Raw genomic sequence first — 15,444 nt, forward strand, 5'->3', positions numbered from 1 at the left:
GGGACAAGGACAGTGTGACCGTTTCCTGTTACTAGAAGCTGAATTATGCTTCTGCATACAGGTGCGGGGTTACTCTGTACTCTGGATGCTCCACTAAACCACGGACCGAGCTCTGCCAGCGTTCACTTCAGGGGCCGTGTGTTTGCTCTGGGGCCCCGGAGAGAGCAAATAATTCAGATGGCCTCCCTCGTCAATACACCTGTGTTCAAAGAGGACTGGTGGCAGGGTTTCCCACAGGGTTGAGTGAGACCTTTATAATACTTATAATACTCAGCATATGAGCAAATTCTTTGCGTGAATGATAAATGTGAGTTCTGAGGTCTTCAAAGCGTCGAGTAAGTTTTCTTTTTCTTGAGGTTCATCTTAAAAGATGATTCCGATTCATACCTAATTGGCTGCTCGTGTTTCTACTCATATTAGGAAACAAACTTTCCAACTTCATTGCCTCAGAAGTTGGTGAGTATAACGTTTTTATCATTGGTCATCTCCAAAAATAACACCCAACGTGGATTCAAATGGAATTCTCCTTTAAAAACAAAAAGCACCAAAGATGTTTTGACCAATGCTGTCGCCGACACCAGGTGTGAGTTTGTGTTCTGTACCTGGCAGAGGGCAGGAGGTTGAGGACCCTGTTGAGGACATGGTGCAGGTCTGCGTGGCCCTGATCCACCAGCAGCACCACGGCATCGCAGCAGGCTGAACGCACTGGGGCACAGTCGCTGCAGCACTGCTGCCACAGGGCCTCCAACGCCGGACCCTGACGCACAGAGAACCCACATCTTGAGCCGAAAAGTGCAGCTGGAACTGCATTTCCAGACTTCACAGTGAAACAGGATCGACAGGCGGGACGTAATGCTGGCTTTGACTGGATCAATTAAATCCAATCAATCCAATCAAAATCGTCCTTCCTATTCATTGAGTGTTCAAAGGGCTGGTTCCCACATGAACACATAGAAACACGTGTTTACTGACTTGTATACTTGTATACTAACTCACCTGGGTGGAGGACTGTGTGATTTGCCCATTGGGATCTTTCTCCTTTAGAACAGCAGCAACCAGACTTCTCACCGTCTGGAAAACAAACAGCAGACCTTCTCGTACATTTTTTAGTTTAAGTAAGGAGTTACTTCTCCTTTACATATGAACAGGCGCCACTTTTCCTTGGCGTCATGGCAACTGGTCATCCTGCTTAAATGCTGACTGCAATTTTATAACAGAAATAAATGCAGAGTGTTGAGTCAGTAGCTTACCTGGGCTTGAATGACGGGGCTGGGGAAATCAAATCGTGTCTTCAAACTCTCCATCATATCTGCGGGTCATGCCTTAAAGCAGGAGGAGAAAGTCAACACTTAATGGCAGTAAAACGTGTGAGAAGATCCCAGAGCAGTGACGTGACGCAGCCACCTGTCGCTTCACCGCTCTGATGGTGACATCATGCTTGGAGGCATTCAGGGACCAACCCTTTGAAAGCTGATCCCCGCCATGTGTTATCAAATTATTGGCCTCCAGCCATCACATAATTTTGCGTTAAATTATTCACAAGTCATTGGTTTTAGCAGCCCATGAGCACAGTCACAGGTTGCTAAGCAGACGAGTGGTCTCGGGTTGACTCATTAGGCCTGACAATGTGGCGTTCAGGTGCTGACCGCCAGCTGTCTGAGGCCTGCAGACCACAGCTGCTCTGCAGCCCGAAGCAGGCGACCTTCTATTGGGAAACACCTCATACAGGTTCCAGGGCTGGGAATCACCAGGGCCCCACGATACCATCGTATCAGGATAGTTAAATCACAATACTTATAATCTCAATACGATATTATCATGTTTGCCTTTTACAGAAATAACATCCAGCTGAATATTGTACACATGTGGAAAACCCTGATGCTGTATCGATTTGTATCCCAACCCCTGAGAAATACCTACATTTTTCTGACACAGACTGACATACGCTGTATGGTCAGATTATAATAACCTGTTTATTTAATCTGACGATTCCTGCTTTAAATGAAAATTAAAACTACGTTTTTTTTAAGTTTATTCACATTTCTAGCTTGAGAATTTCTTCTTTATTTTGCTGAAAAAGATCAATTTCTCAAAGTATGTTGTATGAGCAGAAACATTTCTGAAGGCCTGTAATATTTTTTCCTTTCACATAACAGATGTTTTTCTTTAAAAAGGAACAGTTTGACAGAAACACACTTCGCTTCCCCTCCTAATCGTAGCTTTGGCCTGGAAACTGAAACAGCTAAAGCTACAAACTGTAGTGTTTACATTTCTGTTTGCATACAGATCAAACCAGATGCCGCGTGTTAATCTGTGAGCTTTAGAGGTGTTGGTAGGTTGGTTCTGCCCCGGGCTGTGTTCACAAACACCGTAAGGATACTCACTAACCTCACAATGCAGCAGGGAATCTTAGCAAACTTCTTAGAGCAACTTATAAGTGCGTTACTAGGTGATGCATTCGTTGAATAGGCATGGGATGGAAAAAAATGGCTAAAAATGGCACTAAAACATACTAATAATAGTAAAAGCCTTGTGAACATACAGTACTGTGAAATGCTGTATCTGGACAGAAAACAAAAAAGAAGAATATTAAAAATAATGTAGTATATTGACAAATTGACGTCACTGATTGGCCATAATCTGAAAAAAATTAAACATTAGAGAGAGAAAAAGCAAAAAATGTATCTAATAAAAATATCAATTTCAGGTAAGACAACATCATACATGGAAGTATATAAATCCTAACTGGGACCATTTCATTCCCTTTACCTTTTTACCGTTAATCAATATCTGTAAACCGATATATTGGTTTAACATTTCTATAAACACAGGAAACACGAGCTTCATGTAGCCGAACCCCCTCCCCAAACACAGAGGCGCCCCCCCCACCCCTGCTGTTATCTAACTGATAAGCCAGCCTGCTCTGCTGTACTGTCCACCGCCCTGCTGCTCTGCACTCCAGCTGCCGTTCAGCTGCAGCGACACACAGACAGGTAAGTCTGCTTCTACACACTATCCTCCAAACCGACACTGACCTCTGTCAAAACTTATTCATCGATGATTGTGGACAACGGGGCTGCTGATCATGAAATATGTCCAGCATATCTAAGCTTGATGGTCCTGCTTGAGGAGTAACATGTAGTTCACTTTAAACCTCTAAACTAATGTATGGTTTAGGTGACAGCTGTTATTTCTAAGGGCTTCATCTCTAATTTAACTGTCCGTAGTCAGCTAAAGCTTAAAAATAAAAAAAACACTAGTTTGTACACTAAACTGTTCCAGGGGTTTCTACAGGCAAGTGTACCTTACAGCAAAACAATATAGGCTGGCCTGTACTGCTAGGTCTGCATTCGCAATAGAAGCGAGGACAAAGCACGGACAGTGTTGAGCCAACAGTGCTTTAGAAATGACACCGCGGAGGCTTTACGGTGTCACGCTCGCTGCTGCACGCTGCACATGCCGCCCAGGCACGTGGGATGTTCCAGGGCCTTTTCAGGTGGGACATCGCACAGTCACAGCCACGAGGGGCCCGACGTCCCGCCGCATCACACGCCACAGCAGGTTTTAATAGAGCCCATTGGATTAATAAGTCATCACTTCATTAGAATAGGCTTATTATATTTTATTATTCCTTAGCCATAAAACATTAAGTCAATTTGTCAAATAACTGATAAGGCATTTGATCAACAGCAATCATAGTAACTTATTAATCCTATTAAAGTTATTTATTAGGGAAAAATGCCAATCACTCGCTTTTCAAAATCAAATGTAGAGATTTGCATGTCTTTTTTTGTTAGTTTTAAAGTGACTATTTGGGCGTTTCGGACTGTTTACTAGTCGAAACAAGCTGTTTAATTTAAGGTTGCTACAGAGGGATGTGATGGGTATTTTTCACTGAACAGAGCTAAACTTTTTCTTAATTGACTTATTGGCTTAATAAAGGCCTAAAGTTTGTACAGCTCTTTCCAGGATTAGAACACTATCGTTCAAACTTTCTGTGGGATCATATTCACATGAAAAAAACAACTCTAGAGCCAAATGAGCAGCAAAATTTAACCAGACGTCACTGGTCTCCAGTTATGTTCAGGTGCATTACTGTTCTCCAGGTCCCTAATAGCAAAGGCATGATGTCTGGATCCATATAAACCCACGACAAACGGGGGAAACAATCACTCTAACACTGCACATGCGCAGTAAGGTTAGTAAAAAACACTAAATGTCTCTAGCAGTAATTTTACCAAAGAAATATAAACTCTAAAAACAGCTTAGAGGATATTCTGACCACACCAATAAACAAAGATGAGTACTGAGGTCTTTATAATATGTTATAGTCAGCGTATTGACGTATAATAACTACTATAATCACCCCATTCACTGTCACGTTTTGTTGGTTACCATCTTTATATGCTATTAAGTTGGTGGGAACCAGAGGTGACGGATGTGTTTACGTCAGCACGTTATCTCGGGCTAGTCGCGGTCCTGATGCTGTCTACGCGTCACACATAACCAGGTACCGGTCAACCAAACTTTACAGCAGGACAAGAAGCTCCTTGGTGTTTGTAATGAAACGAAACACAAGCTAGCAACACAAGTTATAGCTAGCTGAAGCGGCTAATGACAGCTACGTGGAGATAGCAGCGCAGAAGCTAACGCCGTTCAACTCGCCGTTCATACCGTAACAATAAGACAACGAGAGGAGTGTTTCCGCTCCCGCTGGTGGGTTTTGTGTCATTTTAGCCTCTCGGTTGAAATGTAATAAAAGTTATACGTGTTGCTGCCATAACTTTACCTCATTCATCCAGCCGCCTGCAAACCGCTGCAAACCCGCGTGTAACTACGGCGTGTACCGAGGACCAAAATTAATATTAATAGAGACTCGCCCGCTCTCACTCTCTCTCCCTCTCTCTCTCCCTCTCTCTCTCTCTCTCTCTCTCTCACACACACACACACACACACACACCTTAACCTTTTCTTTGCTGATCATGTCGTATTACAATGACATATAATACATTAAACATGATATAATATAATAAGTCCCATTAAGATTTGCAAATTTTTTAAATTTGCAAATCTTATTTGAAAGTTAAACGTACTCATTTGTGTGAACAAATAGAAAATAAAACTTAACTTGTATTACATTATTTTTATTTGAATAATGGTAAAAATATCGAGAGAGATTTTTTCCTCAAGTGATCATATCATATTTGATCATTTATGCTGCTGTATACCCAAGCCTTCAGACTCAAAATGTTAAAGACGTTAACCTGTTAAGTTTAGAGGTTCATTAACTATACATGTTGATAACACATCCAGACCAGTAATAAACTTATTTTTTGAATGGAATAATGTTAAGATAAACCCATTGTCAACTGTTTCCAATAAAAGTAACAATATTTGTATCAAAATAGCATGTAAAAGTTGTATTTAATTTTAGTTTGTTGAACGTCAGATGTATTTCTGTCACAATGACAATGTTATGACATTCATCGTACATAAATGTTGGCGTTTGACTGCTTTAGCCGGGTCGGAACATCTCGTAGAAACTGTTCAAACATGATTCATTACCAGCTTTCCCCTGGGACCTGAAGGCAACATAATTACAGGATGGTTGCGTCCACCTAATTGGAGGCCCGTGTGTCTGCTGCTCTCTTATTGGCTCCTTCCGTCTCGTGCTCTGTCTGCAGCCCCAGCGGGTAACCAAGCTGCGCGTGCGCTTTACACCTCAGCATAGTTAGGTTTGTTGAATCGAGGCAGAGCGGTACCGGAAATAAGATCATTCTGATTTCGCAATAAAATGACGGACAATTACGAACAAGAAGTAAAGAATTTTATGTCCTTGAGTAGTTTATCAATAGTTTAGCAGAAGAACTAAATGCAGAGCCAGTAACCATAATGAATATTAATGCTAAGAATCCATTTGTCTTCAGTGTTTTAAGTAAAGTAAGAATTATACTCCTAACAATGGCTGGTTTGAGGTTCTGCCACCTGGCTGATCAGTATATCATATACATGTGAAAAGAAAAGAAACGTTTATTTATTGGGAAACGTCGTTTCATTAACAGTTTATTCTTAAATAAACTGAATTGAATTGAACTGCTACAAATACACATGGCAGGCCATCAAGACAAGCGTCTCATCTGCATTTTGATTGGTAGATTATGCTAAAAGATCAACAACTGTTGATCAGAGATTTGAGAACAGTGGTTGATTGATTGCGTAACAAGGGGAATACAAAAAGCAGCTGTTATATTGCAGTAGTTTTACACAGACTCAAGGTATTTGTATTTATACAATATTTGCTTCCCTATAACATTTGACATAAATTAAATGTAATGCCCAACCATTTTTGTTTTCCAATTCAGGGCCCTTTGCCATTAAACACCTACGGGGCCCATGAATGTTTTAATTAAACTGTGCTGATAATCCAATCTTGAGGACCACAGACATGCAAACAGTCTTCCAACTTTCTCACATGGTGGATTTTTATATGCTGATTTGAGTATTTTTAAGACCCAATATATTTGACCATGTTTTGGATGAATTGTTTCCTGGCACAGTTCTTAGTTCTTCATTAAAAGAAATAGAAAGCACATTTCTGTTTGTTCTGTTGATCAACATTCTCTATGAGATGAGGGGGACTTGGACACGTGACCTCAGTATTTCTAAAATCCGTCTCACTTCAATGCAAAAAAGCAAAAACATTGCTTCAACAGTGTTCGGCAGTTTACGATTCGGAGGGGAGCCGCACTGCAGGGGTTTTATTTTGAAAGTCTACAGCGGAACTCGCCTCGGGGAGTGCGGGTACTTGACAGCCGGCGAGGCTTTGAAAGTCTCGAGCCTGACTTCAGTTCAGGAGAGACCATGTCCGCCGTCATAGGCAAACTGTACTCACCTCTACTCTCATTTACAACTAACTCTCCATGAAATAACAGTAACGCGGGGCCTCCAGGATGGCCAACTCGGTGAGTAGACACTCGGAGGATCTGCTTGCCGGTCCGGTCCAACGGAGTATATTTTTTGGACATTTTGCTGTTTTGTCACCGGGGAGTCGGTGGTTTTTTTTACTCCGTAACGAGGATTTCAAGCCGCACAGCTAGCTAGAGCCGATACGTACCGCTACGTCCCGATTGAACAGCGTCATGCAAAATTCCGCTCGCAATTCCGGCGTTTTAATATTTTTCTTGCGTGCTAATGCGTAAATTAAGTATATTTAAAATGAAGCAGTCAGTCTATCCTTCACAGTGTTGCACGTAAATCGGTTAATATTTCAACTTTCTCAAGTGTTTTTTTTTTGTAGTTATTATCGTTATCTTTTAACAGCCATGTAACGTTAAGGTTACCCCTATAGTAGAAAACACTTAAGTAACACAGTTTTTGGAAATGTGTAGTACTACATGAGTGGTGTTTAATATGCATGTACCCGCATACTTAAAATAATGATGCAAAATAAAGTCAGGTTCACGCAGGTGTGTATCAGTAGGAAAAAAGAGCTTCATATTTGAATGGAGTTTGCATGACTCTCTCCATGCAGAGTCATGGAAGGGTTTTTTTTGTGCTCTATACACAAAAAAAACAACACATTTTCATTATTTATAACAGTTATTCAAATCAAAGCAGTAAGCTGGCATTGTGGTGTCCCACAGGGTGCTGTTCAGGTGAAACTAGAACTCGGTCATCGTGCCCAGGTCAGAAAGAAACCCACCGTGGAAGGCTTCACCCACGACTGGATGGTGTTTGTCCGCGGACCGGAGCACAGCAACATTCAGCACTTTGTGGAGAAAGTCGTTTTTCACCTGCACGAAAGCTTCCCCAAACCAAAAAGAGGTAAGAGGCTTATGTTTCTGCTGCTCTTCTTTGGCTCTTCAAGGTTTCCCCGCATTGTGAGAGGGGCAGACCTTTTGCACGAATGAGCAGGGTTCAAAACCCGCCTCAGCACCCACAGCGTGTCCTCCATCAAGCCGTTGAGTCACTCTGACCTCTGACATCCATGCAGCGTGTGCTTGTTTTCAAATGTCTTCTTTCCGATAGAACGAGTAGCTGTGATGCGAACAGCGGAGGAAAGGTTTTATGTGCTGTTCCTGGTCCTGTCTAATAGTCTCAGACGTGGGAATGTAGGAAACGATGCTTAATGATGCAACGTTTTAGCATTTCCGTGTAAATGTCACTCCTCACAGATGTGTTGGTTTGGAGCGTCATCCCCGATGTTGCTGCCTGGTTTTTTCGGGCGCTGTAAAGGTGCAGCGGTGACAGGTGTGATTTGTGTTAGTTCTGGTTGGTTGCAGGCCCGCAGGCGCTCGACTCCTCACAAGCCGGCGAGCCTGAAACGCACTGCAACCTGGGAAGTCTTTAAAGTGAAGGTTAGCCCGATAATTGCTATTCATCGTGAAGTCGTCTCCCCAGCACAAAAGGATGTTTACACGCTACTCGAACGCTCCGTTCCATGCAAGATTATTAGTATTTTTTTCCCTCATTCTTAATTTCCCAGAGCCCAGTGTGATGTTTTATTCAAATAGTGCAAAACCTCGTTACGTCCAGCTTCAAATCACAACGGGAGCATAAAATCCTTCATGTGAGAAGCTGGAAAAAGCAATTTTGTTTTGGGGGGAAAAACATATCAAAGCGTTTGATCGATTATCAAAATAGTTGCAGATTAAATCTCACTCTGGATTAATTGAATAATCGATGAGTCATCGCAACTTTGGATGGTCTGATCAATTCTGGGTTGCAATCTGGGTTAGAATCATCACATCATAGTGAATTCAGACCACTGCGCTTTGCTTTTAACAAATATGGCATCACAGATGAGACATGTTTGTTAGTGTACATCCTTTTAAAGTGAAAAACAAATAAGGTCATCATAAATCATATGTCCCTGCATAAATACGTGATAAAGAAGTTTAAAATGTCAACATTGTGCAACACAATCCTTCCTGTATTTTTTAAATTGGGTTCTATTTTTCACTTCATCATTTTATCTTGATAGCAAATTAGACGGCTTTTTTAAGTAACCTGTGATGAGATTTTCACGATTATGAGAAGAGTGGGGGAGGTTTTATCCCCAAATCTTGTACCGAAATATGAAATATATGCAGTCGTCACACGGTGTAATTTAGTAGAACCTTTCTGTCGCTGTCAGATTTTCTGTCTCTAAATGGTTCTCCGGTTGTCCCACGCAGAGCCATTCAGGAACCACAGTTTGATTGACTCCGCCGCGTTTCTCTGGTGATTGTGAGCCCAAAGTCACACAGTGTACCGGCTCTTTTAGTCATTGTGTGCAGCCATGCATCACGTTGTGTGAGGTAAAGGAGTCCAACTGGAGCATCTGGCCAGGAAGGGATCAATTAAAATCTCTTCTAGTTGAGGATTTTTTTTGACCCCACTTCAGTCTTTTGTGAGTTCAGGGCTGGTTTTGGTGAGACTCACCATTGGCATCGGCCCAATGTAAATTCCTCTTGTAGCTCCTCGTGTAATTGCACGGGAGTCAGGTTGCACATCAACATTTGATTTATGGGCCGGACTAAATTTATAATGTGGCAAAGTCGCTCTGGTGTTTTTTCTTTTTTGCAGTTGTGGAAATTAGGACCAGCAGTCTTGTCAGTTTGTGCCTTTTAGATAAAAAAATGACCATTTTGATGCACGCTGGCGACCCCTGCATGCAGAGAGTTCCTGCACGCTAAAAATCTCCACTCTAAACGTTACTTCTGTCTTCAGTGGAGAATGTTGTTGTGTCGTGGTTCACATGCTGAGTCACACGGGACCAAAGCACTGATCAATATGTCTCGATGCAGGGAAATTGGGTCTTTACTACGTCTTTACTACGTCTTTACTACTACGTTGTGCTGTCTTGCTGGTTCCAACCAGTCCGCTAGCCGCTAGGCTAATTCATACAGTGCAAAAAAAGGCCATCGGCATTCAGGAAGTGCCTCGTCATAGAGCTGCTTGCTTGTGTTTTACTACACACTTGTAATGCACCGCTGATTTGTGTTTTTGTGATGTTTATGGTCCTGATGTGTCTCACACAGATACCTTTTATTGAAAAGATGCAGATTTATTTACGGCGTCGTCTGATTTCTTTCCAAAGCACTTTCTACGTACAACGGGAGTTGATGAGAGGAGGATGTCTGTAGATAACACCGAGGATGTAATACATCAGGAATCGCTGACGGGTGAATTATGAAGCCGATGCAGATTCACACCTCTAATGTTAGCCGTAAAAAGGCAGCGATGCTAATACGCCTCTTGGCTGGAAGCGCGAATGAGATGAGCCAGACTGTCCTTCCTTATGTGGCACAAGAAAAAACTTTTTAATCAATAAATTGAAGCGCGTTCCTGTGATCCAGGACCTTGTAGAGATTTAGACAGGAATGAGCTGCAGGTAAAAAAACACTCACAATAAGTGGATCGTGGTGAATTTACGTTATCAGGATAATTGTGAATAATGCGTGAGTGTAGCTGTCTAGTGAAAAATAGAGCCCGATTGTAAAAATACAGTATATAAAATAAGAAAATGTTTTTGTTTTTTTTTTGCTAAAAAGATGTCCAGGAAAAAGACGTGCCCATGCCTCGCTGCAGGGACATCTGCGATGGTTCTGGCCTGTTGCATCTGTCTCGGCCAACAAAGTGATTCCTTTTTCTCCCCAACATGTGAGAATGATATGTGCGAGGGCTGCTGGGAACACCTGAGTGCTCTGGAAGTCTAATGTGGCGAGCTCATATCCAATAAATCACCTTCCTTAATCACCAGCTTAGAAACTGATGGACTTCAAAGCTGTCAGACGTTTTAAAGGAAGACGTGTTTTGAGGGCGGCCCAGAGCAAGTTGGAGATGTAGTGCTGTATTGATTTACCCCGGTGCCTTCGAGCGGTCTATAAATCAAATTCCTATCTGCTGATATGGAACCTTCAAAGCTTGAAGTTTCTCCTCAAAGGCCTTTGACTACAAGAGACCAAATGAGGTTTTGGCTTGTGCACCGCGTCCTACTGAGCGCCGGCTTGATGAATGTGATCCGCGGTGGAAGACCTTAAGCCCAGCAGGAGAATACTTAACCTTCCATAAGTCTCACGCGATGACACATGCCATGAGATCTTTCCAGCGTCTGTGAAGTCTTCGGGGGCCTGTGTGTTTTTACATGGTGACAAATCGGGAGCCAGAGAGCCTCCTGATCTGTCGGGTCTTCACAGGCACTTGGGCAGCGCTTCGCGTTGAAACGCTGCCCAGGAGTAATCGATCAGACAGACGTAACGACCCTCTTCACAGCGGACGTCATCAGAAATGTGCATGCACGTGTTTCCCCTCAGCCATCCGGACCAGTTAGAAGCCTTAAACACTTCAAACTGTCCCTGCATCCGACTGTCTGCTCCGTACATGTTCGGTTGTTAGAATTTAAATTCTAACAGCGACTCACGGGATCAGAGCTACAGGTGTTTCAGGTTAACCAGTGACCGTGTTAACTGGTGACCTCAAACCCAGAGTCTATGTCCTGGTGTTTGACGTTGTGTACATGATTCTGCCACTAAATACATGTGAATATGTGGCCAGTAACTCACTAACACACATCTGGATAGTCTGTTTGTTGAGGCTGCATTCACCATCTTTGGGGGTTAATGCTCTCACACAGCTTTACTAGCTGTTGCACTTAAGTCCTACCTCCATTGCCGAACTGGGCTCACACTAACGTCATAATTGAGTCCATATTTTTATTTGTTAAAACCACTTGGAGCTCTTTCTCCACACGTGTGAGGATATCTGATCTTTAAGATATATTCTACATTTTGTATTCATTCATTTGTAATTTATGGAATGGAGGTTTTTTTGCATTTGGAAAAATCACCAGGTAAAAGTGTAGTTTTGAATTTCACTGTGAATTAAAATAGACAAATGTTGCCTGATATGAATTAGAGTTAAAACTATTAATCGATGAGTGCATCGACAAAAAATATCCAGCCAGAATTTTATGATCAATTAAGTTTTCAAGCAGAATATCCTGGTGAAACTTCTCATTTCCGAACAGTTGGTCTTTTTCTTTCTCTTTTGTGTTAATAAACGGAGTATTTCAGGTGCTGGAGCGTTGCATCCATTCATCGATTAGACCACTGATTTTCATTTGTTCTGCTAATCAACTAATCGTTTCTGTCATTTATCAAGTAAAAAAGCCAGTTTATCAGACTAGACGATTCACTGCCTTTCTTTGTCATAGGTGACAATCGGGTGTATATCATTTGAGTTACGGTACCCTGCCCCACCTCCACCTGAGTCCCTCTTATATAACTGACACTAATGTTTGATGAATGGAAGTCGGGTGAAGTTGGTTTCATGATGCTGCAACGAGGACGGCAGCAGGCGAGCGTTTGATATGTGGACCAGAGATCCCCACTGGCCTGTCAGGGTTTAAAAAGAAAGGGAGCTCTAATCATATTTCAGACTCCCCTGGACCGATTATTAAAAATGCAGTGAAATGTATAATTTCCACTTGGCTCGCAGGTTTAATTTAAGGGGCGTCTGTTGTTTGGTTTAGTGTTGGCCACGCTTTATTTGCTCCCGGAAAGATGCTGACGACAGGTAGGGATTTAAAAAAGCTTCTCTTTCTTTTCCCACACCAATAGTTTTCTCCCGTTCTTCTTATCGACGTGTCACACACAAGGCGTCGCAGTCAAAACATAGAAAGTGGTCGGAACGAGCAGGCGATGAGAGGGCCGTGAGCGCAACTTCCTCCCACACTCTGGCTGATTTGTTGTGCGGCTCAGAGGAGCTGCCAGACACACATTAAGATTAATGACGAATCAGTCAGTAAAGCTGCCGCTGCGCTTCATTATTGTCATGCGGTTAACGGGCCAGCGTTGAGGCGTTGCCATGGCGACGGCCTAATGGCAATGCCGTTTGAACAAATGGAGGTAAAGAAGCCCTTTGGAACCAGTGAAGGGGGTGCTATTTTGGCAATAGGCAGCAGCGACTCATGCTGCTTAAGCACCTCATTTGGAGCCTCGGCTGCCATTTAATCTACTCTGGAGATGGCATCGCTACAAAGGTGTTTGTGATATTTCAGAGGATTGTCACTTTTATGGAAAGATGTAAGACAGTGTAATGGGAAAGGAATGGGCAAGCTCGGTGAAAAGACTTTCAGATTTGTGGTTTTTGCAGCGCAGGAAAGATCCACAAGAGCTGAGCTTCTTTTTGTGTTTTCTAAGACCAAGGTGCCCTTTTGTCCCACTTTACTCTTACTTTTTTTTAAAAAAAGAGGAGGTGTGGAGGTGTTTCAGCTCGGCCTGGCTCTGAAAACCACATTCCCCTGTTAATCTTTTGTGCTTTTAAGATTAGTATTTATTATAAATTAGGGCTGTTCCGTATGTTTTTGGAACAGCAGAAAAACATAAAAAGGCAGAAGATAACATTTTTGTCATCTTCAGATTAAAAATGAAAACATCAATCCATCGGTGTGATAGCTGCTGCTTAGCCGTGGATAACTCCTCCGACAGCAGGTTGTTCTCACGTGCAGCTCGTACAGCTGTTAGCTAGAAGACAAGGTGTGTCCGTAGATGCTCGGGATGTGGAACCAAAATTCCCAAGTGTGCGTTCCACACGTAGACTTTTAGCCATGCGCTGTTAGCAACTGTGGGTCAAACATGCTGATTGTGACGCAGCCAATGAAACGCCACGGTTTCCAGTCAGCAGAGAGACGAATCGAGGGCGTTGTGTCGGGGACGAAGTTATCCGTGCTTTCAGCTTCACAGCAGCAGGAGGATCGTGTGTCTCTTTGATGGTTGCACTCGTCTGTTCGCTGTAACTTCTGTTACCGTTACATCCTCAGTAGCTTGGCTCCGTGAGTACAAGGCAGTAGATAATACCTGGATGACTACTGCCTGTGCTGGGCTATACAGGGTGGGGTATAATTCCTGGATGACTACTGCCTGTGCTGGTCTATACAGGGCAGTAGATAATACCTGGATGACTACAGCCTGTGCTGGTCTATACAGGGTGGGGTATAATTCCTGGATGACTACAGCCTGTGCTGGTCTATACAGGGTGGGGTATAATACCTGGATGACTACTGCCTGTGCTGGTCTATACAGGGTGGGGTATAATACCTGGATGACTACTGCCTGTGCTGGTCTATACAGGGCAGTAGATAATACCTGGATGACTACTGCCTGTGCTGGTCTATACAGGGCAGTAGATAATACCTGGATGACTACCGCCTGTGCTGGTTTACACAGGGTGGGGTATAATTCCTGGATGACTACTGTCTGTGCTGGTCTATACAGGGTGGGGTATAATTCCTGGATGACTACCGCCTGTGCTGGTCTATACAGGGCAGTAGATAATTCCTGGATGACTACAGCCTGTGCTGGTTTACACAGGGTGGGGTATAATTCCTGGGTGCCTGCAGTGTATGCTGGTTTTGAGGACTTCTTGTCTGTTCTTCTATTGTATTTCAAATTGTGAATTGTTTTGCCTTTTACTGTATTATTATTATTATTATTTTATTGTTATGTGAAGCACTTTGAATAACCTTGGTGTGTAAAAGGTGCTTTACAAAAACAATATCTTGCCTAGCCTTGTGCGTGTCTATACAGGGCAGGGGGTAATTCCTGGATGACTGCCAGTTGTTGTTATTTATCCAGGGCAGAGGATAATTCCTGGACATAGGCAGCACGCCCCTGTAACTTACTGGGAAACCGTGACATCCCCTGAACAATAGAGGTTCTTCCATCGCGTGTTTTAGACATCGTTACATGAGCTGTTTATCCCGCGGCTAACCCAACATAGTTTGACTAACAGATCACAACTGTCCCACCGTGTGTTTTGAATTTATGATCCACAAATGCCAAGTTATAGACTAATACCACTGCGTGAGGCGACTAAATAGGAACAGTAAATATTTGGTTAACGAGGCGTACTAAACCAAACCAAAGTGAACCTCCTATACCAAACAGTTCAGGATAATACCTGGTAATACTGTTCCATCCATAATAGAATTTCACTCTCACTCCTTCTTATTCCCCTACAGGCACATCTTTTAAACAGCACTTAAAAGCAATAACTCGTCACCTCATGTGTTCCTCCCAATAGAGAACGCTGTAAGTGGCTGTGATCTATTTATGTGACCCAATGAAAATTATTGTAATTGTCTTTTACAGTTTTATGTCTCGCTTATTTTATGACGGGACTCGCCCCCTCCTGTACACGTTCTATAGAAAGACTGCTCTATGCGGCTTTTCTTCAGGTGTAAACGTTAGATAGGGTTAGACTCCATCCTGGAATTAACCTGAGAATACTTCCAATAAAGCAAAAGTCCTCTCGTGTCTTCAAGTACGTTATCTAATTTGCCACAAAGCTGTAATGGGCTCATTACTGCTCCCCTTATTGGAAAGTTGAGAAACTGTGAGCTTCATCAACGTCTCCACTTGGAAGTTTTCTGAAGTTTACACCTCCTGTTTTGAGTTTTTC

General features: G+C 42.7%; 2 protein-coding genes across 4 annotated transcripts in view; one reads left to right on the forward strand and one right to left on the reverse strand.

Annotated features, from left to right (window-relative positions):
* focad (focadhesin) overlaps positions 1-4,859 on the reverse strand; it is a 27,102-nt gene extending 22,243 nt beyond the window's left edge. Inside the window, exons 1-4 of the mRNA XM_084003147.1 lie at positions 4,790-4,859; positions 1,251-1,322; positions 997-1,071; positions 603-757 (exon numbers count right to left, since the gene is read on the reverse strand). Coding sequence (XP_083859273.1) covers positions 603-757; positions 997-1,071; positions 1,251-1,307 — 287 coding nt within the window. The 5' untranslated portion in view covers positions 1,308-1,322; positions 4,790-4,859. The remainder of the gene's footprint in view (positions 1-602; positions 758-996; positions 1,072-1,250; positions 1,323-4,789) is intronic.
* A 1,980-nt stretch (positions 4,860-6,839) lies between these two features.
* Positions 6,840-15,444, forward strand: part of mllt3 (MLLT3 super elongation complex subunit) — a 44,231-nt gene continuing 35,626 nt past the window's right edge. For all 3 annotated transcript variants that reach the window (XM_084003295.1, XM_084003297.1, XM_084003296.1), the window contains exons 1-2: positions 6,840-6,962; positions 7,644-7,824. In XM_084003295.1, the coding sequence (XP_083859421.1) occupies positions 6,951-6,962; positions 7,644-7,824 (193 nt within the window). In that variant the 5' untranslated portion in view covers positions 6,840-6,950. The remainder of the gene's footprint in view (positions 6,963-7,643; positions 7,825-15,444) is intronic.

This window comes from Eutrigla gurnardus (assembly GCF_963514095.1).
Source record: "Eutrigla gurnardus genome assembly, chromosome: 23".
In the NCBI taxonomy this organism is placed as follows: domain Eukaryota; kingdom Metazoa; phylum Chordata; class Actinopteri; order Perciformes; family Triglidae; genus Eutrigla; species Eutrigla gurnardus.